Source organism: Musca domestica, unplaced genomic scaffold (assembly GCF_030504385.1).
Source record: "Musca domestica strain aabys unplaced genomic scaffold, Musca_domestica.polishedcontigs.V.1.1 10, whole genome shotgun sequence".
Classification (NCBI taxonomy): domain Eukaryota; kingdom Metazoa; phylum Arthropoda; class Insecta; order Diptera; family Muscidae; genus Musca; species Musca domestica.
The window spans coordinates 1,865,422-1,891,746 of record NW_026712115.1 but is presented as its reverse complement, the minus strand read 5'-3'; the positions used below and the strand labels follow the sequence as shown (position 1 = coordinate 1,891,746).

At 36.6% G+C, this 26,325-nt stretch overlaps 1 protein-coding gene across 2 annotated transcripts in view; it reads left to right on the top strand.

Annotated features, from left to right (window-relative positions):
- Nucleotides 1–21,421, top strand: part of LOC101893740 (spermine oxidase) — a 32,368-nt gene extending 10,947 nt beyond the window's left edge. For both annotated transcript variants that reach the window (XM_020035022.2, XM_011292148.3), the window contains exon 2: nucleotides 18,725–21,421. In XM_020035022.2, the coding sequence (XP_019890581.1) occupies nucleotides 18,842–20,356 (1,515 nt within the window). In that variant the 5' untranslated portion in view covers nucleotides 18,725–18,841 and the 3' untranslated portion in view covers nucleotides 20,357–21,421. The remainder of the gene's footprint in view (nucleotides 1–18,724) is intronic.
- Nucleotides 21,422–26,325: the final 4,904 nt, after the last annotated feature.

The following is a 26,325-nucleotide window of genomic DNA, read 5'->3' as shown; positions in this document are numbered from 1 at the left end:
GCCGTCTGGTCTTTAAGAAAATCAAGTTTGGCCATATTTAAGAAGAACTTTTGGCCTTCCTTGAGAAAACCTTCCGTAAGAAGACCCCCCTGGTATTTTATTATATTAGTTTGCGATTTTATCTAAGAAGACCCGGTCTATTGTATGTTCTTTTTCTAATCTTTCATAAAAAGTCCTTCTGGTTTTCATAAGGATCCTCAGATCTTCTAAAAAACATACTGATTTACAAAAAGAAGTCCCTCTGGTACCCAAACGGGCATCAATAGCTCTTATTTCATTTCTTATTCAAGAAGACTTAGTCATCTTCTGAGAGAAGTCCTACTGGTCTTCAATGTGAAGACCCAATGGTATTTTAGTATGGTGGCATATGGTGTCACAGAATCGACTTTCCTTGACTTTAATTCCGTCCATGTAAACTTAAACACATCGTTGTACATACAAGCAATGTAATGTAATTTTATGTACAAACATTCACATGTGTTATAAATTAATAACAATACAATTATACATAGTATAAAAATGCATTAAGATAATATGAAAATAATTAATAGTTTGCCGTTGTTGGTATTATTATTGTTAGTTTGTGCATTATGGCATATACACACACTCACGAACATTTATGCATTTCAATTAACTTCATGAGGTTTACTTTAGTGTTTGGTGTAATGTGAACAAGGTAGTTAAAGGCCTTTACCATCCATCTCAGGATTGTTGACAATACATTTCCACTAGTCACTCTCACTCACTCTATCTCTCTCTCTCTCTCGTTGTTTCATCTCTTACACATGGAACTCAATAGGGCAGCTATATTGGCGCCAAATCAGCAAATGTAAAGTTAAATGCTGTCACTGCCGTTATTGTTTATTGACACACGTACAAACACACACACACACACACGAACATATACAACACAACACAAATATTTCCAGTGTCAAATGTGTGTGCATGCCTGAAAGATGAATGTATCAAAAACAGTTTTGTTATACTCGGAAGTTCAGGGTTTCCGTTTCCTAGGTTTTTTTTGTTCGAGCTTCGTTAGTGATTTTGTAATGAAAAATGTTTTGTTACTGTTGTTGTTTGAGCATTTTTGTGGTACCTACTTTTGAAATATTTATTTTGTGGTTTGAGTTTGTGTGTGGGTGTGTGTACATGAGTGCAGAGACTAGATTTATTTTTATGAATATTACATAACATCAATGTTAGAGGTTAAGTTTTACATAAAGCTTTGCAATTTGCTGATAAAAAATGACAATAGTTTTTGTATGCTTTTGTTCTTCTTCGGTGAAATGATGCCGGAAGCCAAAAAGTTATGAGTGAAGAGCTGATCCTTAAAATATTTGGGAAATGTTAATAACTATGGTTTGATTATTGGAAAACAAAGGCGAAGGACTCTGGCTCAGAAGAAGAAATGCCAAATTTACATTTTTGGAGCAAAAAAGCATATGTTAGTCATTAAATTAAAATAATTTTTATGAAGAATAAAATAATCAACAATATCTGACGGTATTTTTAATCTACAAGATTACATGGACTTCTAGTGGATCATCCTAATAACACTGTCGAATCAAATACAATTTCTTCCATAAGTACAAGAAAAATTCGGTAGATTATGAAAGTTTACATCGTTAAGTAACCCAAATGAAGGGTAAAAAATATGTTTTTTTTTAATTTTTTTTTTTTTTAATTAAGAATTGCGATATTTTCAAATTTTTACTTTTCTGGTATACAAGGTCATCGGGAATGTTACCGAAAAAAATAAGAGTTATAAAGGGTTATGCTAGGAACACAATTGGAGCGAACGACGAATTTTTTCGCTGCGTATGTTCGTCGTCAAAAATAAAACACATATGTGTATATGGAAGTGCACACAATCACGGCACCGGCGAAAATTTCGTCGGTCGCCGCGAACTCAATTAGCTTTATTTCTATTTCATACGCCGGCGACCGGCGAACAAAACAGTACAAGGTGGCCATACTTGTACGAATTTTATGTGTTTTAGTAAATAAAGTTACTTTTTACTTTAAAATGTGTTATGGTCACTCTACTATCTGTTACTCGTATAAAAAAACATAATTAATTTGTTTATTTATTTGTGTACTTGCGCCTGAGTGAAGATGGATATCAGTGAATTTATAATAGAGAAGATGGACATAAGTGAAATTATAATAGAGAACGTAAAGAATTATGTGTTCTTGTATAATTCATTGTAGTCAACAAATGAGCAAAAAGTAAACAACTTCATCAGCTGTTTTATAATTTCGTCGGTATTGTGTTCCATACGACGAATTTTCGCGGCTCATTTTGTCGCCGCGTAGGGCGAAATTCGTCGTTCGCTCCAATTGTGTTCCTAGCATTATTTTGATCTAAAATTCCAACATCCACGGCGTAGTTTCACATTGAAGGAGCTAGAAAAAATTTTATTTGTTTTACAATTTTCTAACAATTTTTGGAATTGGGTAAAAACCAAATAATATTAATTGAATATTGGGGTTATTGGACAAAGTTAGGCCCAGGGTATGTGGGCAATATTGTTTTCTAATAGTATTGTTTTTTGATAAAATTTTACTCAAATGTATATTATGTCTGCAGGATTTTTAGTACTGAAAATGGGCTATGTAGGTCCACGTTTTGGTATAGCCACCATATAATGGTACCTACTTATTTTCGGTATTTTGGTGATTTAAGCGACATTGTTCACCGGAAATGTTTAAAATTTGGTATTTGAAGTTCGTAATGGATACTACAGCCTATGACAGAAAATTGTCTGTGCAGGTCCACGTTTTGGTATAGCCCCCATATAATGGTATCGCCCTACATTCGATATTTTAATGATTTGAACTACATTACTCCCCGATTTTTTTTTAAGTTTGGAATTTGAATATTTTAATGGCTATACGTCTTCGTATAGACCCTAATAACAAAATTTTTTTACGGATTTTTGATTTAAATTTTTCAAAATTTGTTCCAAATGGTGGAGGGTATTCAAAGTTCGACCCGACGAACTTACATTTTTGTTACTTGTTTTCCTTTAACAATATGCCTACAATACAAATATTTTAAACGAATAAAACGAGAACAACGACAACAATTCCGCATTTATTTTATCCACAATATATTAGCACAAAAAACTCCCACTCTCTCTCTCTCTCTACAACAAGAAAAAATACTTCAGATAAATTGCTCAGAATATGGACCTACGTCGGTGAGACTAGTCGGAGAAAACTTCAGACTTTGAGCCGACGCGTTGGACGTCCGATATTTGGTTCTCTGCAGGAGACACCTATAGAGTAAGGTTATGGCGTATACGCTATATGAGTTTCAACATATTATGTATACGATCAAATAGCCCGTGCAGTTCTTTCAATTTTGAGATGCTGTGTCTTTTCATTTTTATACCCTCCACCAAAAAAGGTATGGAGGGTATATTAAGTTCGTCATTCCGTTTGTAACTCATCGAAATAATCATTTTAGACCCAACAAAGTGTATATATTCTTGATCAGCGTAAAATTCTAAGACGATTTAGCCCTGTCCGTCCGTCTGTCCGTCTGTTGTAATCACGCTACAGTCTAAACGAATTAAGATAGGAAGCTAATATTTTGCACAGATCTCTCTTTTGTCTGCAGGCAGGTCAAGTTCGGTCCACGATATCGTATAGCCCCCATATAACGGTACCCCCGATATTCGGTATTTTGATGATTTTAGCCACATTTTTCAACGGAATTGTCTGAAAATCCACACAAGGAGTTCCTCGTGGGTACTTTATACCTCGGCAGAGAATTATCTATATAGATCCACGATATCGTATAGCCCCCATATAACGGTACCCCCGATATTTGGTATTTTGATGATTTTATCCACATTTTTCAATGAAATTGTCTAAAATTCCACAAAAGGAGTCCCTTGTGGGTACTTTATACCTCGTCAGAGAATTATCTATACAGGTCCACGATATCGTATATCCCCCATATAACTGTACCCCCCGATATTCGGTATTTTGATGATTTTACCCACATCTTTCAACCGAATTGTCTGAAAATCCACACAAGGAGTTCCTTGTGGGTACTTTATACCTCGGCAGAGAATTATCTATATAGGTCCACGATATCGTATAGCCCCCATATAACGGTACCCCCGATATTTGGTATTTTGATTATTTTATCCACATTTTTCAATGAAATTGTCTGAAATTCCACAAAAGGAGTCCCTTGTGGGCATTTTCAAAAAGAATTGTCTATATAGGTCCACGATATCGTATATCCCCCATATAACTGTACCCCCGATATTCGGTATTTTGATGATGTTAGCCACATTTTCCAATCGTATTGTCTGAAAATCCACACACGGAGTTCTTTGTGAGCACTTTACCCCTGAAACGGAATTGTCTATATAGGTCCACAATATCGTATATCCCCCATATAACAGTACTTCCCTATATTCGGTATTTTGATGATTTTAGCTATATATTCCAATGGTATTCTCTGAAAATCCACACAAGGATTTTTTGTGAGCACTTTAACCCCTGAGAGGTATTTGTCTATATAGGTCCACAATATCGTATATCCCCCATATAACGGTACCCCCGATATTCGGGGTTTTGATGATTTTAGCCACATTTCCCAATGGAAATATCTGAAAATCCACACAATGAGTTCCTTGTGAGTACTTTACCCCCAGACATAGATTTGTCTATATAGGTCCACAATAGCGTATATCCCCCCATATATCGGCACCTTCCGAATTTTCAATGGATTTTATTTTTTTTAATATTTTCTAATTCGTTCCAAATGGTGGAGGGTATTCAAAGTTCGGCCCGGCCGAACTTACTGCTTTTTTACTTGTTATATACTCAGCGATATATATCATTTGATAACGCCAAAATTTGCCTTAACAAAAAAAGGTCTGAGGATAGATCGAGTTTGAAGATGGACAATATCGGTCTACTCCTTCTAGTACCTCCCCCACAAGAGGTGACCATTTTCAAAGAAAATATATTAGCTCATAACAAGTAAAAGTCAGTTTTGAAAAATTTTAAATAAGTCTATAATTATATACGGCTATACGAAGAATAATTCCGAAAATATCGCTTAAATGAAATCCATTGTATGTGGGCTATGAATAAAGTCGCTAAAATCCTCAAAGAGCCCGAATAAAGACGTGCACCTGCATACGTAGTACTCATTACGCAGATTTGTAGTACCCATTACGAATACGAAATTTGAATCAATTCGGGAGAATGATGTCGCTAAAATCGTCAATATACCGAAATTTTGTAGATTTTTAAACGGAAAAACAAAGATAATATACCCTCTTATTTTGTTACTATAGGTATACAGGGTGAGATGAAAAAACTGCAACTAACTTCAGACTGCTGTCATTTCTAAGCCACTGGTCCGACAGCTGTTAAAATTATTCCAGTGACAGCTTATCATATTGTTTACAAGCGTACAAACGCATTTTGGTGAGAATTTTCCAGAACAAAAGTTATTCGTGATGAAATTCAAGCGTGATGGTGTGATGTCCTTATATTTGGCTGGAAAAACACAAGTGGCTATCGATAGAGCACTCCAGCATTAAAATGTGAACACATCTTTTGTGTCTCGTACCATCGCTCGTAACCGTGATATTGGTAGGGTAGCCGACGTCAAGGAAGTGGACAGAAGCAAACAGCAACATCAGCAGAAATGGTTCGATAAGTTAAGAAGCGACTTGATCGAAACCCGCGTCGCAGTGGCCGAAAAAATGGCTCATGAGCTGAACATATCGCAATATTCCATTCGGCAAAAATTGAAAAATGAGCTCGGGGTAAAGCCATTGAGCGCCGGCCATGGTGATGGTGTGGGCCGCCATAACAGCCGATGTTCGCTCTCCGCTCGTAATAATCGATCGTGGCATCAGAATAAATACCGAATATTATGGCGAAAATGTTCTGAAGGGTGTATTTAAGCCTTGAGCATGCAAACATTTTGGCGGCAAAGCTTTGACATGCCAACAGGACTCAGCAACATCCCACTCAGCACGCGCCACCCGAGAATGGTGACAAAATAAGGTTCCTCGCTTCATTTCCAGCGCACAGTGGCCACCAAAATCTCGGGATACCAATCCGTCGGATTATTGTGTCTGGAGTATTTTGGAAAGCAAGGTTGGCACTAAAAAATACCAAAGTGTCGATCACCTCAAGCAAGTGCTTCGCCGGGAATGGGCTAAAATACCTCAGAGCAACATTCGGGCAGCGTGTGACGGTTTCATTGGCCGTTTGAAGGCCATAATTCGTGCCTAAACGAACAAATCTAGACTTATTCCAAAATTTGATGCTATTTCCGACATTGTTTGCTTTCATTCAATAAAATTAAAAAAAAAATGTAAAAATTGTGGCTTTTGACTTTGTTGCAGTTTTTTTATCTCACCCTGTATACTGTCTTTTATCTTCTTTTATCCACCCTTAAAGTATGCTACTTGAACATAATGTGCAATCAGCCATTTAGTTTGAACCTTTAAAATTGTAAACTGTTGCATTGACCCTGCCACAACCACTTGGTGTTGTTTCTTTCTTGTCGTGCGATTCTTTTCTTTGAGACTCACACAAAAAAACACATTCTTCTTTACTCATTGCTGTGCACTTTACAAATATAATACGATTATATGTTTTTGTAACCAACTAGTTATGGTCTAACTTTTATGCCGCAACTTACATGTTTAATCCTCTTGTCATCCGACAAAGGTGACTTAACTGCTCAACAGGTTAAAGTGGCATGCCCTCAAGCAAATAGTAGAAAAATTAAAAAATTTGAAACTAGTAATTATTTTATTTACAAAATTTAAATTGTTGCAAAATCGGTAATCTAATATTCTTTATCTGGCGGATGGACAAAACAAATGTCAACATTCAATATTTTTGCGAGGTTTTCTTCCGATTTGGGATCAAAAATTGTTATATAGGGCTCGATAAATAAATAAAATTTTTTTATCGCCTTAAGGTATGCTATACAATGTGAAAAGTCACTTTACATATGAAACATTATGTGTCAACTGACTTTCATCGCTTTCATCTATTCTCATAGCCAGAACGATGACTACCATTGTTGATAATTTCAATTAAATGTTACCAAGTTAACTTTGCACCATATTTTTATACTTACAAAATAAAACAACAATAAAAGAATATTACAAATGTAAACAAATGCACGTATGTACACCATACATCCATATGTACATATTTATAGGACATTGTATACTCTACTCATTCAAATGCATTTTTCATTCATTCATTGACTAGACATGAATGGTAGTAAGAGTGTCTCCCTTTCTTCCTCTCTTCTACACTCTCTCCCTCCCACTCTATAAATTATATTTACAATTACCTTTCAGACGACGACTTTCCACACCCTTGTGTATGGCGGTTGACACAAAAGACGTACCTCTGTCGTTATATAGTGTTCAGAATATACACTTGTTGTTTAGGCATTAATATCAAGGAAGAAATGGGTAATATATATGTGTGTGTGTGAGTAGGTGTTAGTGTGTTGTAACTTTTATACACCTTTTGCGAGCACCTTTAATCAGTCTAAGTTGACTTTAATGTTAATCTTTTACTACAAAAAGCTAAAGGGTTACTTATTTTATAAGAGCTATGCGAGGGAGAAAAATACGTCATGTTTTGACATGAGCAACATCAAGGATGTGCAGTTGTGTGGAAAATTATAGCACCGAGAACTATAAATAGGTAAATGGTTTCCTTTATTACTGAGCATGGTGAATACGCCCGTAGGCGGTTGGGTGAGGAAAAGATTACTTGGAATCTATGAATTTGTGTCATCGGCAATATTAATGTCCAACATACCAGGAATATTTGTGTTAAACAAAGTAACCCTTACACGAGTCAGCCGAGTCGAGCCTAAAAGACCTCTTTCTTAAAAAAATGCAGAGGTGATATTAAAAAAATCGTTATAAAGAATCAAAGTACGAAAAGTATGAAAAGTCATAGGAGTGCTACAAATGTAGATAAATGCCAACTTTACATACAACATTTACTTAAATATTGTCAAACATATGGGCGGAAATCGGGTATATCGACCCACGTTTGTGTATAACGCAAAAATAACGGAAACTCCTAATATTTGATATTTTAAAGGTTCCGATCATAATTTCCACTGTAATTTGATATTTTGGGTTCTCAGTGGGTAGGTTATTTCTCTCTCAAAAAATATTCGGGTAGTTCCTCGTTTTCCTTTATTATCTATTTTGATAATATAAACCACAAGTGTTTAACATCTCCTACTAACATTTTGGAACAACATTGACTCAATAGACCCACGTTCTACAGTAGCGTCCTAACACTGCACATTCGGATATTCGGTATATAATCCAATTTTCCATCGGATTTTTCTTTGTTAAATTTGGTCTTTGTAATGGCAGAACATAGCCTCTATTGATATACGTTTTCCGTGGACAAAAAAAGGCTATTTTCGGCTCTAGGAAAACGTGGACCAATAAAGGCTATTTTCTGCCCGATATGTTTGGTATATCCGATATTTAGTACTTTGATGATTTTTAGCCACATTTTTCACAATAGATACAGCCGCAGAAGAATACAGGGTGAGATAAAAAAACTGCAACAAAGTCAAAAGCCACAATTTTTACATTTTTTTTTTAATTTCGGAAATATCATCAAATTTTAGAATAATTTTAGATTTGTTTGAATTGGTCACCTTTGGCACGAATTATGGCCAATGAAACCGTCACACGCTCCCCGAATGTTGCTTTGCGGTATTTTGGCCCATTCCCGGCGAAGCGATTGTTTGAGGTGATCGACACTCGAGAAACCTTTTTGTAACCATTCTTGGGTGGCGCGTGCTGAGTGCGATGGTGCTGAGTCCTGTTGGAATATCCAATTTTTGCGGACAAATTGTTTGCGTGTCCAAGGCTTTAATACGCCCTCTAGAATATTTTCGCGATAATATTCGGCATTTATTCTGATGCCACTGTCAATTAATATGAGCGGAGGGTGACCATCGGCTGTTATGGCAGGCCACACCATCACCATGGCCGGCGCTTGAGTTCTTGTGACCAACCGAAGATGCACATTTTCAGCTAACCTCTTTGGCAAGTAAACACGATAATTTTGTATGTTTACAAATTGCTGGACATCGAATGTTTTCTCTTCGGAGAAAACCAAATTCGGCAGTACACCACTTTTGGCCAAGCGAAGCAACTTTTAAGCTCTTTTGAGTCTATTTTCTTTCTGTTGTGGTGTAAGTTTTAGCACTTTTTGGAATTTCTATGGCATTGCCCCGAACTTATTTCTCAATATTTGCCGAATGGAATATTGCGATATGTTCAGCTCACGAGCCATTTTTCGGCCACTGGGACGCGTTTTTCGATCAAGTTGCTTCTTTACTTTTTGAACTATTTCTGCTGATGTTGCTGTTACCTTCCCTCCACCTCCTTGACGTATCACGGTAACGAGCGATGGTACGAGACACAAAATATTTATTCACATTTGAATGCTGCCAAAAGAAATCACACTATCACGAACGAACTTTTTTTCTGGAGAATTCCCACCAAAATGCTTTTGTACGCTTGTAAACAATATAATGAGCTGTCACTGGAATAACTTTAACAGCTGTCGGACGAGTGGCTTAGAAATGACAGCAGTCTGAAGTTGTATGCAGTTTTTTCATCTTACCCTCTATTGTCCTTGTACTATGTTAACGGCACGCCCCATTGTATATTATACGCTCAGCCATATGTCTACAAACTTCCAAACTTGGTACATCATAATATTTTCAAACTTTGATCGAGTTTGGAGATGGACAATATAGGTCCACTCCTTCTGGTACCGAATAACTGAAATTGGCTCCTTTGGAGAAAATCCGTTTGAGGACATTAGGAGTCGATCTAGGAGTGACCGTCCGTCCATTGCCCGTCTGACTGGTGCGCACGATAACTCTCGAAGATAGTATCCGATTAGACAAGATTTGGTGTGAATATGCAATATGTCAGAACACTCCTTTTGGTACCTTCCCTAAAAAAGGTCAACATTTTGAATAACAAAAACGCTCATAAATACGAAGAAGGCATCAGATTCCCTTCAAATTTCACACACTCCAATATTTCTATTAACACACGAACTGTAGTGAAGATGATAGATATCGACCCACCCCTTTTGGTAGCAGAAAGGGAACGAAAAGTTCTAAAACGTACCATCAATTTAATACTATATACTGGTGGAGTTCATGATAGATAAAAGGGTTTTGGGAAATTCGAACATTTAGGTTACGAAAAGTTCTCAAATGCTACTATACTTCTAAAATTGTACCATTTGGTACAATAGAGCTGAAACTTGAAATTTGGTTTGAGAATAAAGGTTGGAAAAGTAAATTTGATAATATGAAGGTGGTTTCGGAAATGAGTAATATAGTTGTTCGAAAATTACTAAATTGAACTGAATTTGCTATGGAGTGAAGGATTATAGCTGAAACTAGGAAATTTTATATTGCGATAACTGTTGGTGTCTAGGCTTGAGATATGGAACGGTTTTGCAAATAAGTACTAAAATTATGCGAAAAGTATAAGTGGTACTAAATTTAGTATTGAGTGAATGCATAGAGCTGGAATCCCGAAGTTTGATATTGAGGTCCTCGCATGAAGTTTTGATTAAATAATTTCAGTCTTATCTCACCCCTTCCAACCACGAGTGACTCTCATCCAAAATTTCTTGCTGCTATACAACGCTTTATGTCAATTTCGTACCTTTAGTACCTTTCGTTCTCTTGAAGTACGAATGTCCACAAAATAGATGCTTATTTTACCGCTATTTTTGGCAAGAGTTACCTAAAATTTTAAACGTTTACCTCTTACGGATCATTGTTTACACTTTTAGTACTTTTGGGACAATTTTAAGTTCGAATTTCATTCCTCCTTTTCTCACCTCTTCTATCAAATTGTGGCTTTCATGCAAAATTTTGTACTTTTTATACCATTCAAGCATGAATACCCAAAAATTCCTATCATCCCTCCGGAAAATTTCGATAGCAATCTTGTATTAATTTCTAGTTTTTTGAACTTGTCATACCCATAATTAGGAATTATAAAAATCGTCCTTATCTCACCCCCTCCGACCAAGATTGACACTCCTTCACCATCCCATCACATCAGATGTAATCCTCATGCCAACTTTTGTAATTTTAGCTTAACTCCTTGCCAAATTTCAGAATTGTAGCTCTAACAGTACAGTATTTAATACCTTTTAGCATTTGATTCTCGAAACTAAACCCATCCTTCCGATTTAATTCAAGATTCTTTTTTGGAAATTTGGCTAGGATGACCCATTGGCTGTAGATATGTTTATAAGAATAATTCTTTTTTTCAACACATGTGTAATGGATTTGTGTTACCCCCTCTCTCATGGACGTTCGCTCATTACATATGCTTCCATTCATTTGCCATTTTGCCTTAATATGCATTTACTTGCTTCTATCCTAGGTACCTCCACAAGTACATCCGCTTTGAATCTGAGAAAAAGTCTTTAAATACTAAAGAAGGAAAAAAGAAAACGTTACAGTTTCCGGTTATTTTATGAACAGTGGAACCTTCTAATTTAGGTTAAATGAAACAACGAACGAATTTATTCGATTAAAGCTTTAAAACTCAGGCCATAATGGTTTATGGAAAAAGAAATTGTTTCAAGGCGAGGAGTGGTCGAATAGTTGGTCATTGGAAGATTTACTGTATGTTGACTCTTCCCACCCACTATGGGAGAAAAAGTAAACCGTTCTGTTTGCTTAGCCCGCCGTTTGTTGTGTTGAAAAGGCAAATGATGGATTTTGTAACTGGTAGGCTGAATGACAAGCTTCGTGGTGCTGGGAATATGACAATGAGAGGCGCGCTTAAAGCAGAGAATGATGCCGACGATGTCGTTGACAAATGGGGGGAAAGTGTGACAAAATATTTTAAGTGTTCATAATATGATGGAAAATTATGCACATTCAGTGAAATGAAAATGCACCGAAATGGCAACAAGAAATGAAAATGAAAAGAAAATAAACCAGTGACAAGGCAGCGACAGCAGCAGTCGGAGCCTTCTGGCAAACAAAAAGGCTTGAACAAACATTTTTCATGAATTATTTAGGTAAGGAGGAGAAAGAGTGGGAATTTGGGGTGGAAGGACCACGTTTGGGCGCCAACTTCTGGCAACATTGACAAAATGGCATTTGAGCAGGCACTTGCATCTGTCAACGGCTGAATATTAAGGCACAACAATAACAAAAAAGTAGCACTCATCTCGTTGTGCTGTTTATTTAAGTTTGTGTTTTGTTTTTTAATAAAAATCTTAAAATTGTTTTGAATGGTTGCTGGCGCACACAAAAATATAAGATAAGAGATTGAAAGAAAATCAAAACCAATTAAAAGAAGAAGAGATTTTTTGTTTCATTTCTCTTTCTTTTTGTATTTGGGAAAATGCAATTTAATCTTGTTGAATAGCACTTGTGTGGCAACTATTTCCAATAACGAAAGAATGGGGAAAACTGTATTGGAAATTGGCATAGTCTTCTACAATAAGTTTTATGGAATGTTGCAATCTGACCTTGTGACCGATTACTTTAAAAGTGTGGATAGCGTTGCTTAGGGATCTTGGCTAGCCATCGATTTGATGAAAACGCCAAAAAGGTATTATGACAGGACCTGCGACTTTATTCATTAACAATTGTATTACATCTTGGCCATTTTGAAATGGTACAAATCTTTGAAAGATATTAAAATATATATGAATACCGTCATTTATGTATAGAGATTACCAATAAAATGGCGCCCAACAGTTCCGAACTTAATGACATTTTACCAAAACTTGGGCCGCTTATACTATTTTAATCCTCGTTAGTCTTCATGCCAGATCTTGTGCTGCTTGAAATGTTGAGACGGGTGAAACTTGAAAACAATCGGACCCTCATTTCACATTTTATAAGAGCTACAATTATTCAAAATGTTGGTACTTTGTGGGGGAGGTAGCAGAAGGGGTAAGTAGATATCTATTACCTTCACGCCAGATCTTGTGTTAATATAAATATTGGAGTAGTCATAATTGTTCAAAATTTTGACCCGTTGACCAACACCAGATCTTGTGTTGGTAGAAATATTGGCATGTGCGAAATTTGGATACAATCGGACTGTTATTTCACATCTTATAAGACTTAAACTATTTAACATTTTGACCAGAAAATGGGGTCCGATATATTTCATCCATCTAGTGTGTTGGGAAATATTGAGATGTGTGTAACTTGGATAGAATCAGAAGCTTATTTCGCTTTTTATGTTTGTTATAATTTCTCAAAATGTTGACCCGTTGTGTGTCAGTGACCTAGCACTGACAAAAATATGGGGATTTGCAAAGTTTACACAACATTGGATGATTCTTTCTTGTTCTATACACTAAATTAATGTCTGTGAAAATTTTATGGGGGTGATACCGGCAGGAGTGGATCGATATTGCCCATCTCCAAATTCGATCTAAGTTCGGTAAAAAATATTACGATCTACAAAGTTTGGATCAAATCGGATACTCCCTTCGAGAGTTATCGTGAGCACCAACTAGAAAGACAGATGGTCGGACGGACATACCCAGATTGACTTTAAATGTCCCGAAATAAATTTGGTCCATGGACACCTGGGGCCTAAACCCGTTATTTCGATAAAGCACGTTTTGGCCATATATACCCCTGTAGTTATATGACTGATGGCATAGGTCCTTTTGGTCCTACCACTTAAAATTGTGTTGGTCCAAATAGTCACTGTCGGTTGAGATAAAATAAAAAATTCAACAAAGTCAAAAGCCATGATTTTTAATTTGTTTTTATTTTTATTGAATGAAAGCAAAATATGTCGAAAATAGCATCAGATATTAGAAAAAGTGTAGATTTGTTCGAATTGGTCACCTTTCGCACGAATTTTTGCCTTCAAACGGCCAACGAAACCGTCAAACGCTGCCCGAATGTTGTTCTGCGGTATTTGGGCCCATTTCTCCCGAAGCGCTTGCTGGAGGTGATCGACGCTTTGGTATTTTTTAGTGCCAACCTCCAGACACAATAGCTCGGATTGGTATCCGGAGATTTTGGTGGCCATTGTGAGCTGGAAATGAAGCGAGGAACCTCATTTTGTAACCGTTCTTTGGTGGCGCATGCTGAGTGCGAAGGTGCTGAGTCCAGTTGGAATGTCCAAAATGTTTGCGTGTCCAAGGCTTTAATACACCCTCCAGAATATTTTTGTGATAATATTCGGCATTTATTCTGATGCGACGGTCGATTAATATGAGCGGCTGTTATGGCGGCCCACACCATCACCATGGCCGGCGCTTGAGTTCTGGTGGTCAACCAAAGGTGCTCATTTTCAGCTGACCTCTTTGGCAAATAAACACAATCATTTTGTTTGTTGTTTGGACAACGAATGTTTTCTCATCGAAGAAAATCAAATTCGGCAGTTAACTACTTTCGCCAAGCGAAGCAACTTTTTAGCACTTTTGAGTCTATTTTCTTTCTGTTGCGGTGTAAGTTTTTGCACTTTTTGGAATTTTAAGGGCTTTAACCCCGAGCTCATTTTTCAATGGAATATTGCGATATGTTCAGCTCACGATCCATTTTTCGGCTACTGCCACGCGGGTTTCGATCAAGTCGCTTCTTTACTTTTCGAACCATTTCTGCTGATGTTGCTGTTTTCTTCCGTTCACTTCCTTGACGTCGGGCTACGCTACCAGTATCACGGTAACGAGCGATGCTGCGAGACACAAAAGATATATTCACATTTAAATGCTGGAGTGCTCTACCGATATCCACTTGTGGTTTCTAGCCAAATATAAAGAAATAAAACCATCACGCTTGAATTTCATCACGAATAAACTTTTTTCTGGAAAATTCTCACCAAAATGCTTTTGTACGCTTATAAACAATATAACGAGCTGTCACTGGCATAATTTTAACAGCTGTCGGAGGAGTGGCTTGGAAATGACAGCAGTCTAAAGTTGGTTGCAGTTTTTTCATCTCACCCTATATACCGAAAATCATCGGATTTGAAGGAATCGTAGTCTGAAAATTTTAAAAAATTGGAAGAGGGGAAACTTGCCTCTTGTAAATAGGTTATTATGCGCTGTAAACTTTCATAACGCCGATACACATGTCTTCCTATTTCAGCTCTACTTTCCCAATCCTTGTAATTATTAAAATAAATTGAGTTGAATTTTGTCGAACAGTTGAAGGTGTTTGTGAAGCAAAACACGCAACGTGCGTGATCTATTTTAACCAGTGTGGCCGGGGCCTTGATGAGTCATTGGACCAAGTTAATCATAAAATATACATATACTCGCAATTGCCCACTGCTTCGCCAGTGAATTTAAGAATCGTTCCAACGGTTAGTGTTAGGCCTAGGACAAAATATTTTAATCAAAACTTCATACAACGTACTAAATTTTCAGACATTCAAGGTTTTATATATTATTCAAGTTTTTCCTCTTCGTAAAGTCCAAAGGAAATTTTTTTCCTTTTACACCAAATAGTCTTAAAAATCGTTCATTTGAAGTTTGCCGTGGAGTTATTTGTAAAACCCTTGCACAATGGACTTACATCCAATTTACCATCCAATCTACATCTCTCCATCCTATTTACTAACAGTGATCAGGTATAGGACGTATTTACAAAACCTTTACCAAAGACACGGACAGTGACATATCCAAAACAATCTACATCACTTCATTCTAGACACCAACAGTGATAAAAAATGTGTACCATTTAGAACTTTTCGAACAATTATGGTACGAATTTGCAAAACCACCTCCAGATATCAACATAGACCTCAATATAAAATTTCGGTATTCCAGCTTTATGCGTTCACCCAATACCAAATTTAGTAACATTTAGTATTTATACCCTACAACACTATGTGTTGGGGGTATTATAAGTTTGATTGGGCCAGAATTTATATAACACCTCGAAATATTGGTTTCCCATATAGGAAAGTATATATGGATCTTCCTAGCTCGCCGAGCTGAGTCGATCTAGCTATGTATGTCCGTCCGTCCGTCTGTCCGTCTGTCCATGTTAATTTGTAATCACGCTACAGGTCGCAATTATGGCCCGATCCTAACGATGGACCAAATACTGAAAAAATGTTGGATTTTGCAGTAGCTATACAGGTCGCAATTATAGACCAATCGACGAATTTCGCATGTAGCTAGAGTTTAGGGCGGGGAAGAAGCCTACCAATTTGGGTGGTCATCGGATAATATTTAGCGGGTAAAATAGGCCATATATTTTTTGTTGAAAAAATTCAAAAATTTTCATTAAACGCGAATATTTTAAATCCCGGCGAAAACACAAAGCCATGACAAGGTTACTTCTGATCTTTACATTGATGTTAACATCCAACAAAACGGATATATAGCAAAATATGTGCGATATATAGTCTATCAAAGAAGATATGCTTAAAAGATCTCTTATATGTAGAGAACGGCTGAACTGATTTCGACAGTTCTCATTAATTCAGAATGGCCTCTTGTCAGGAAACAAAAAACGTCTAAAAAAATCGCATAAAAATATCTCTCTAAAGATGAAAATATTGATTTTGTAAAATTTTCTCATATTTTTTCAATTTTGTCATATTTTTGGCATATTTTCATTTTGAATTAAACATTTGGTAATATTTCTACAGCTAACAAAACTAAGTAGTTAGGATATCAGGATATCATATACAGATCGCATTTATGGCCCGATCCTTATGAAATTTTGCATGGGGATAAGATGAGGGTCAGAATAGAAGCCTACTCTTTTTGGAGATGATCGCCATATATTTAGGGGTTGAAATGGACCAAAAAACTGCAAAATTGTCAGCAGGTCGTAATTATCGCCCGATCCTCACGCACATTTGAATGGGGGTTACCGGACATTGCAAAAGCCAAGCTGTTTTGGATGGCCATCCAAAATATTCAATGTGCGAAATAGTTTGCCAACTTTTGTAGACAAAATACGAAAATGTCCATTCCAGTGACTTTTTGGAGAATTCACAAATACAGGAAAGACGCACTTCTGACTATTTCATTAGCGCTGATTTCGTTGAAGAATATAATCAAATGTCTGTATCTCATAAAGATGCCTTTCAGTCAAAAACCAATAATAAATGTTAATCTTTTGCCACTTCTGAGAGATTATAGGTCTTTGGGAAATATTGGTTCCAGATCTAGGAAGACCATTTACGTGCAACATCTTCCAATAAATTGGAAATTAGCAAATTAGTTTAAGTTGCTATTATTCGAAAATTAGAGAACGAAACCTGATGGTTTTCTTTTATTATTTGTCTCAATATCTTGTGGAATTCTTTCGAGTATCTCGACTATATAAACAGTATCGTTTATTATATTGTTGTAGGGTATTCAACGGTCGGCCCCGCTCGACTGTAGCCTTTGCTTACTTGTTTTCGTATAATTTTAGTACTTATCTGGAAAACGGTTTCATATCACAATCTCAGCTACCAAAAAGTATCTAAATATCTATTTTCAGAATTCCGTCTCTATCCCATAACCTAACGGGTCATTTTGTGGCATTTTCCTGGCCACTTCCCTCACTAAAATATGTGGGATCTATCAAATTTCAGGGCTTCAGCTCTGTAATTTCGCCAATTACTGAATTTAGTACACATTTCCAAACCCACCTCTAAACCACAAAACTAGATAACCAATGAGACCTCAATATCAAATTTGAGGATTCCAGCCCTACTCCTTAACCCAATACCAAATTTAGTACCATTTAGTACATTTCCAAATCTCAAACACAGATAACATCAGTAATCTAAATTTCAAATTTCAGCATAACATCTCTACAAATTCAATCAATACCATTAGCATTCAGCACTTTAAGTACAATTATAATATACATTTTCGAAACCATCCCCATGTATCCAGGCTACGTGCACTTGTAGTACACATTTACAAAAAAAAAAATAAATAATAATATTACAGCTTAATCCATTCACCATATGCCAAATTGTTGGAAATTGAGTACAATTTCGTACAGTTATTACACTTAGTACACATTTCGAAAACCACCTTCATATATCAATCCTATTTTCCAACCTTTATTCTCATACCGAACTTCAAGTTTTTAGCTCTACCCGTTCGAATAATACCAAACGGTACCGTTTTAGAAGTTTAGTACACTTTTAGAACTTTTCGTAGCCTCAAAGTTAAAATTTCTGATAACCCTGTATGTACACCTAGCTAGCTCATTCCGTTTGTTCGATACAAAGTATTAAAGTTTGAGTAAATTGTAGTACGTTTGGAAACATAAAGGTTCAAATTTCCAAAATTCCTTTGATACATCTATCCTATCTATAGCTTTCAGAATTCTACCTCATTCCGTTTGTCCAATACAAAGCATTCAATTTTTAGTACATTTTAGTACTTTTCATTCACTTTAGTATGGATTTAGAAAAACTCAGCTTTATTACACACCAACGTACCAGGACTGATGCTCGTGAAAATTTTAAATATTACAGCTTCAACCGTTCTGCCCGATACTCAGTCAGTCAGTTATTTCACTACTCTTTATATATGTATATTATTGAATCTCCGACGAATATGTCTAAAAGAGATAACAAAGGCAACAATTCACTTTTTCGCAACAGCAACAACAAAATTATATCTCTTTTATTAAATGCTAATCCTCTCAATATGTTTTTTTTCTTTACAGATTTATCTTCCTTTCGTTTGATCTTATACTTACATCCTTTCTTCCAAGTCTATCCCCCCACAAAAAAACCTCCTTAGTTTGTAACGCAACTACATTGAGACTGTCGCTGCTGTGGAAATGAATCAACCGAAAATAGTCATAATTGGATCGGGAGCTTCCGGCATTGCCTGCGCCACAAAACTATTGGATTATGGTTTCGAAAATGTGATAATTGTTGAGGCTGAGTCAAGGATAGGTGGTCGGATTCACACAATACCATTTGCCGACAATGTCATCGACTTGGGTGCCCAGTGGTGTCATGGCGAGAAGGACAATATGGTCTACGAATTGGCCCACAAACATGACCTGCTCGAGTCCACCGGTGATGTCTATGAATCCTATCAGTGTGTCCGCTCAAATCGTGAAGTTGTACCTGAAGACGTCAGCCAGCGACTGAAAGATATTGTCAACGACAGTCTGGTGACACGACAAATGGAACTGCGCAACTGCAACGGATCGCTGGGCAGTTATTTGAACAATAAATTCTATGAGGCTTTGAGGCGTCCGGAAAATTCCGATATTGATATGGCGATAGCTAAGGAGTTTTTTGAAAACTATAAAAAATTTGAAAATTCTGTTGAGGCTTCCGACACCCTGGACGATGTGTCGGGTAAGGGCTATTTAGAATATTGGGAATGTGAAGGTGATATTCTGCTGAACTGGAAAGACAAGGGCTATGTGGAGTTCTTACGTTTGCTGATGAAATCGCGAGAGGTGAAAAAGGAGTGGGGAATATTGGAGAAGAGGATACTGCTCAACAAACAGGTGGCAAGAATTGAATGGAATCGCAATGATTGTTGCGTTCAGATACGCTGCGTGGATGGTGATAGCTTTGTGGCAGATCACGTGATATTAACGGTGTCCCTGGGCGTGTTAAAGGAACAACAACTGAAGTTATTTGAACCGAAACTACCGGTGGAAAAACAACGGGCCATAGATGGCTTGGCCTTTGGCACGGTGAATAAAATTTTCATTGAATTTCCCCAGCAGTTTTGGCCCGACAAATGGACTGGTTTCACAATGCTGTGGCGTGACGAAGACATCCAGGAGATTCGAAGCACAAGCCGGGCATGGCTGGAGGATGTGTTCGGCTTCTATTGTGATCACAATCAACCTAGGCTGTTGAGTGGTTGGATCATCGGTGCCAATGGTCGGCACATGGAAACACTGCCAGAGGATGAAATCCTAGATGGTTGTATGTTTTTATTCAGGAAATTCCTGCAATGGGACATCCCTGAACCCAGCAATTTCCGGGTATCCAAATGGTATACCAACGAGAATTTCCGTGGTTCCTATTCATTTCGTTCCATGTACACCGAAGAGGTGGGTACCAGTGCCCGCGAATTGGCCCAACCTCTGAGTGTGGTCACGACCAAACCTGTTTTGAATGGTGAACCCACGGTAGAACCACTGTACAATCAATCACGTTGTGATAAACCCATAGTGCAATTTGCCGGTGAGGCAACCAGTGATCATTACTTTTCAACGGTGCACGGTGCCGTGGAAGCGGGGTGGCGTGAGGCCACACGTTTGGCCGATTTTTACGGCATGCTGAGGAAGAACTGCTCGGCTGCTGTCAAATCATCCTTATAACAATTTTAGGACTTTAAATGTCACTAAGTGATTTGGATGTTTTAGGTAATTGGTGGGGAGCTGCAGAAAAAGTTCTTCGCCGAATACCTTTTAACATCCTTAGAGACATTTAAAGTCCTGAAATAAAACGAAAAAAAAGTGAAATAAATCAATTTTTGGTTGTCACAAAAGAAAATAAGCTGAGAGAAGGAAACAAAAATTGCGGTTACCTTTGAGAGAAAAAGAAAGAGAGTGAGAGAGAGAAAAAAACGTTAACCTATGTTTTGAGTTTCAAAGAAAGCACAACATTTTACTTCCATTATATTCCATAGAGACGCACGGTGGTTTCAAGGGACAATACAGTAAGAAGAAGAAGAAGAAGAAAGTGTTGTATGTCTCTGCAAGATGACAATGTTGACAGGGTTTTTTAATACCAGGACTGGAGAAGGGTGTTAGTGAAGATTATTTTGAATATTTTATTCTAAAAAAATGTATGTAGAAAATCTCTAAAAGTCTGAAACTCGTATGAGGTCTCATTTCTATCCACGGAAACCACTTACACCGCCAGATAATCTTAAATTGATAGGGAGACAACTAAAGAGAATAATCCGTAAGGTCCACAGTTTAAGTCTTAAGATGCAGATATATAGAAAAATAGTTTTAATGGCTTAAGTCGTCGGCTGACTTCTTTGTAAAAGAACATAAGACTTGTAAGCTGACTTAGTTCAATTTCGACCCATCATTTATACGTGTTCACCTTACGCTCCTTTGTTTTTTTTTGCGAAGAAGAGAGCCAGTGACTTATGCCGGAAAAATATTTCTATGTGTTGTCAACTTTATACCTGTTGAGGATCAATAGTAATTTTGGTTTTCTTTCTTTAGAGATTTTTAGAACACCTGCAGAAGTTTTTCTGTTCCTGAAATATCTTTTGTCAAGAGAATACCAAGATTTGACAAAAGTCCTTTCTAAATGTCTTCTGTATATGGAAGACCTGCTAACGGTCTCTTGTGGACAAAAACCTGCTAATATCTACTTGAGGAGTTTTGTGCTCTGTTGACACAAAAACTTCAACAGGTCATCTATGGTCAGAAAAACTTCAGCTGGTCCTCTGATCCTTTTGCAGGTCTTCTATGAATAGATTACATTCAGTTGAATGCCTATGAATGGAAGACCATCATTTTCTGCTGAAGATCTTTTAGCCATGGAAGAACTACTGAAAAAATTTTACCCACGAAATGCCAATTAAAGGTCTTCTGCAAAGAGAAACCCGAACTAAAGTCTCCTGTTCACAAAAGTCCTGGACGAAATCTACAGACTTATGGTCTTCTATTCACATAGGGCCTGCTGCAGGGCTTTGGTCTACAGAATACATGTTGAAGGTCGTCTGTTTACAGAAGTACCAAAGGAGCTCCTGAAGTTTTTCTGACCACAGAAGACATGCCGCAGGTGTTGTGTACACATAGGACCTGCTTAATATTTTCCTTCGGTAGAAAGCCTGCTGAAAGTCTTCTGTCCACAAAAGACCTGCTGAGGTGCATAGAAGATCTGCCAAATGTCTAAGGTTTAAGGAATCCTGCTGAAGGTCTTTTGTCTGCAAGAATCTTACTACAGTTCTGCTATACATAGAAGATCAGATTATGGTGTTCCGTTCAAAGGTCTTGCGACCACAAAAGAACTGCTAGTGGCCCTCTGTCCACAAAAAAAAACACTTATAAGTAGTCCTTGTGACAGACTGTCTACTGCATATAGTTGTCTGCCGAAATTCTTCAGTCCGTGAAAGTTCTGCTTCGTATTTTCTGTCCAAAGAAGCCATTCTAAAAATGTTCTATTCAGAAAATACCTACTGCTATTGCCTACCCAACATATGGAGACCTTCCAAAGCATTTATGAAAGTCATGTAAGACTGCTTCCATCTACAGATCTGTAAAAGGACTTCTATTCGTAGAAAACCTGTTGAGGAATACTTTTTAAAATCTTGTAGTTTTTCTATGTTAGAAGGTTTTCTATATATAATAGGCCTGACGAAGTCCTTTTACAAATAGGATCGAATTTCTGCAAAAATATATAAAAAGGCAGATCCTTGGATGTAAGACCTAAATAAAGAGGTCTGCTTTTGTGTCCCATTGGAAGATCTTTCAGATTGCTTTTTTCGAGGTTTTCGAGGTTTTCTTTGGATGGAAAATAACTTCTCTTCAATGACCTTTTCCTTAGATAGAATAGAATAGAATACACTTAATATTTGTTCCAAAGCATGTGTTTGCATAAAATGTCCACTCACCAAAAATAGATAATTTTCATCAATATGAGGACTTGAAACCACAGCCTTTACCCCTCATTATCCTCTTATCCCCGTTTTCTTTAGCTTTGTAGCCGTTAAATTTTTTTGTTTCAAAATTCATTTTGTTCATTTGAAAATCCGCACATTTTGATTTATTATTATTTTTTTCGTTTTATTTCTGGCCATGATTGTATATTATTTTGTTTTTTGTTGTTGTTAATTTATATGGCACATGGTAGAATTAATAAGGTAATCTTTTGGTATCATTTATTTGGTTTTTTTATAAAACTTTAGGTTTGAAAACATTTAAAGGCAGTTAAATTTGACAAGGTTAATTATATAAAAAGCAGGGCTGAATATGCTTATTTAAAATGAGGTAACCTTCTTAATTCTACCATGATATACCATATATCAATTGGAAAACACAAAACATTTTTTTAAGCTAAGTATTAAAGATACACCTTGAGATTCATTTTATAAGAGATATCGAAGGCGGTTATGGCAGATAAGGATAATTTAATGGAAAGTATCGTAAAATATAAATTAAAATTTGACTTAGCTTTCTCTTTCCTACTTCGAGTTATAGCCGATCTGTCAAATTTAAAAATGTTACTACCATAACCATAATTGTTAATAACCATAACTTATTTCTCTTACGATATCGAAAAAATCTATTAGATTCTTGCAGGTTTGGAACAGAGCAAACATAATATTCAAGTTATAGTACATTTACACGTTCCCGAATTAACTATACCCAGTGGATTTAAATAGCCAAATGCATTGCATACACGTCAACTAAATTCTCATAAAGAAGGTAAACACGGCAAAAGGCTGTAACTTTTTGCAAGGTTAAACTCCACTATAAAAGATTTACTTGGCGTATACAGGGTGAGATAAAAAAATGTAACAATATCAAATGCCATAATTTTTAAATTTTTTAAATTTTATTGAATGAAAGCAAGAAATGTCAGAAACAGCATCAAATTTTAGAATAAGTTTAGATTTGTTCGAATTGGTCACCTTTGGCACGAATTATGGCCTTTAAACGGCCAATGAAACCGTCACACGTTGCCCGAATATTGCTCTGCGGTATTTTGGCTCATTCTCGGCGAAGCGCTTGCTTGAGGTGATCAACACTTTGGTATTTTTTAACCTTGCTTTCCAAAATACTCCAGACACAATAGCCCAACGGATTGGTATCCGGAAATTTTGGTGGCCAGTGTGAGCTGGAAATGAAGCGAGGAACCTCATTTTGTAACCATTCCTGAGTGGCGCGTGCTGAGTGCGATGGTGCTGAGTCCTGTTGGAATGTCCAAGGTCTGCGGCCAAAATGTTTGAGTACCCAAGGCTTTAATACACCCACCGGCATTTATTCTGATGCCACGGTCGATTAATACGAACGGAGAGCGACCATCGGCTGTTATGGCAGCCCACATCATCACCATGGCCGGCGCTGGCTTCTGTGGCAAGTAAACACGATCATTTTGTTTGTTTACAAACTGCTGGAATGTTTTCTTATCGGAAAACACCAAATTTGACAATTCACCACTTTCGGCCCAGCGAAGCAACACTTCTTTTCGCTCTTTTGAGTCTATTTTCTTTCTATTGCGGTGCAAGTTTTTGTACTTTTTGGAATTTCAATGGCTTTATCCCGAGCTCATTTTTCAATATTTGCCGAATGGAATATTGCGATATGTTCAGCTCACGAGCTATTTTCGGCCACTGCGACGCGGGTTCCGATCAAGTCGCTCCTTTACTTTTCAAACCATTTCTGCTGATGTTGCTGTTTTCCATCCACTTCCTTGACATCGGGCTACGCTACTAGTATCACGCTAACGAGCGATGGTACCAGACACAAAAGATTTATTCACATTTAAATGCTGGAGTGCTCTAACGATAACCACTTATGGTTTTCCACCAAATATAAAGAAATCATACTATCACGCTTGAATTCCATCACGAATAACTTTTTTCTGAAAAATTCTCACCAAAATGCTTTTGTACGCTTGTAAACAATATAATGAGCTGTCACTGGAATAATTTTAACAGCTGTCGGACGAGTGGCTTAGAAATGACAGCAGTCTGAAGATGGTTGCAGTTTTTTTCATCTCACCCTGGAATGGAATTGATAAATTTAAATCTACAGAGTTTACTAAACGTACTGTTACTGTAAAGTACTTACTGTAAACGTACTGTTAGACGCAGTTTTTGGTACTGCTCCTTCCTTAATTCTTTTTCCATCAAAATTTGTTTGTTTTTTAACCGCCTTTGTATGTCTTTTAGCTACACCCGCTCCTTGTACAGCTTTTTTGTAATAATTTTAATCTTAGTTTATTTATTTTTTTCTTTTTATTAAACAATATCCTGTAAACCATCTGCCTAATCACACCATAAAGACAATTGTATTGAAATACACAATAAAAAAATTGAATTAAAATAATGGCAAATATTTGTAATAATTATAAAATAATATATATATTATAACAGATCAAATAAATCGTTGCTATGCAATTGTGAATTATATTTATATACAAAAAACATAGAAAGAAACTACTTTTGCAAGATGTTACATACAAATTAAATATCACTGAAGATATTACACTTAATATACAGCATAATGTTCAAAAAAGAATTATTAAATAAACAAAAAATATATGTGTGGAACAACAAAATGGAAACATCAGCAACAATTTAGAAATGCTAATATAAACTTTTTGAGTATTTGTAGTAATCGGGTATTTTCATGAAAGAAAATTTGTAACGCATATATCTGCCTAAATCAGAGCTTAAATATGTAGTTTTCAAAAAGTTCGGTTATATTTTTAGCTACACATATTTACATCACTAAATATTGTTGCAGAAATTACAGCTAAGATGTTAAGAGTGACACTGAAAATATTTTCTCCAAATATGTATTTTATGTTGGTCTATATTACGCATGATGTTAGAGTAATATGTAAATTGTCCACAATTATCTGTAGCATTTTAATGGCATACTTTTAGACGCTCTGCATTATTTTTAATCCAAAAACAAGTAAAAAAGCAGCTAAGTTTGGTCGGGCCGAACATTTAATACCCTAAACCTTTTGTAAGGATCTTGAAAATTTTAAAAAAAAAACTTCCGAAATCTACCACTTGAAAACCAATGAAAACTGTTATATGGAGACTATACGAAGGCGTGGACCTGCAAACAAAAATTTTTGTCATAGACTGTAGCAAATACGAAATATGAAATAATTCCGGTAAATAATGTCGCTAAAATCATGATAATACCGAATATCTGGAGGCACCGTTATATAGGGGCTATACGAAGACGCGGACCTGCTTACGAAACTTTTTTCCATAGGTTGTAGTAACCAGTAAGATCTCCCAATACGAAATTTAAATGATTCCGGCAAATACTGTCGCTAAAATCATGAAAATACCGAATATCGGTTACGAACTTAACCTGCCTACTGGTAAACTATGCATGTATGTACAATTTTAGCCTTCTATGTCAATTCGTTCGAAAGATAGCGTGATTACAACAGACAGACAGATAGATATCGCTAGATCGTCTTAGGGTCTATTAGGAATATTTCGAGGAGTTACAAACGAAATGACAAAGTTAATATACCATCCATAGAATGGTGGAAGGCATGGCACAAAGAAGATAAGTTAGGTTAACTTCGAAAAAATTGCAAGTATAGAGGTCTACCTGTTTGGCTTGTA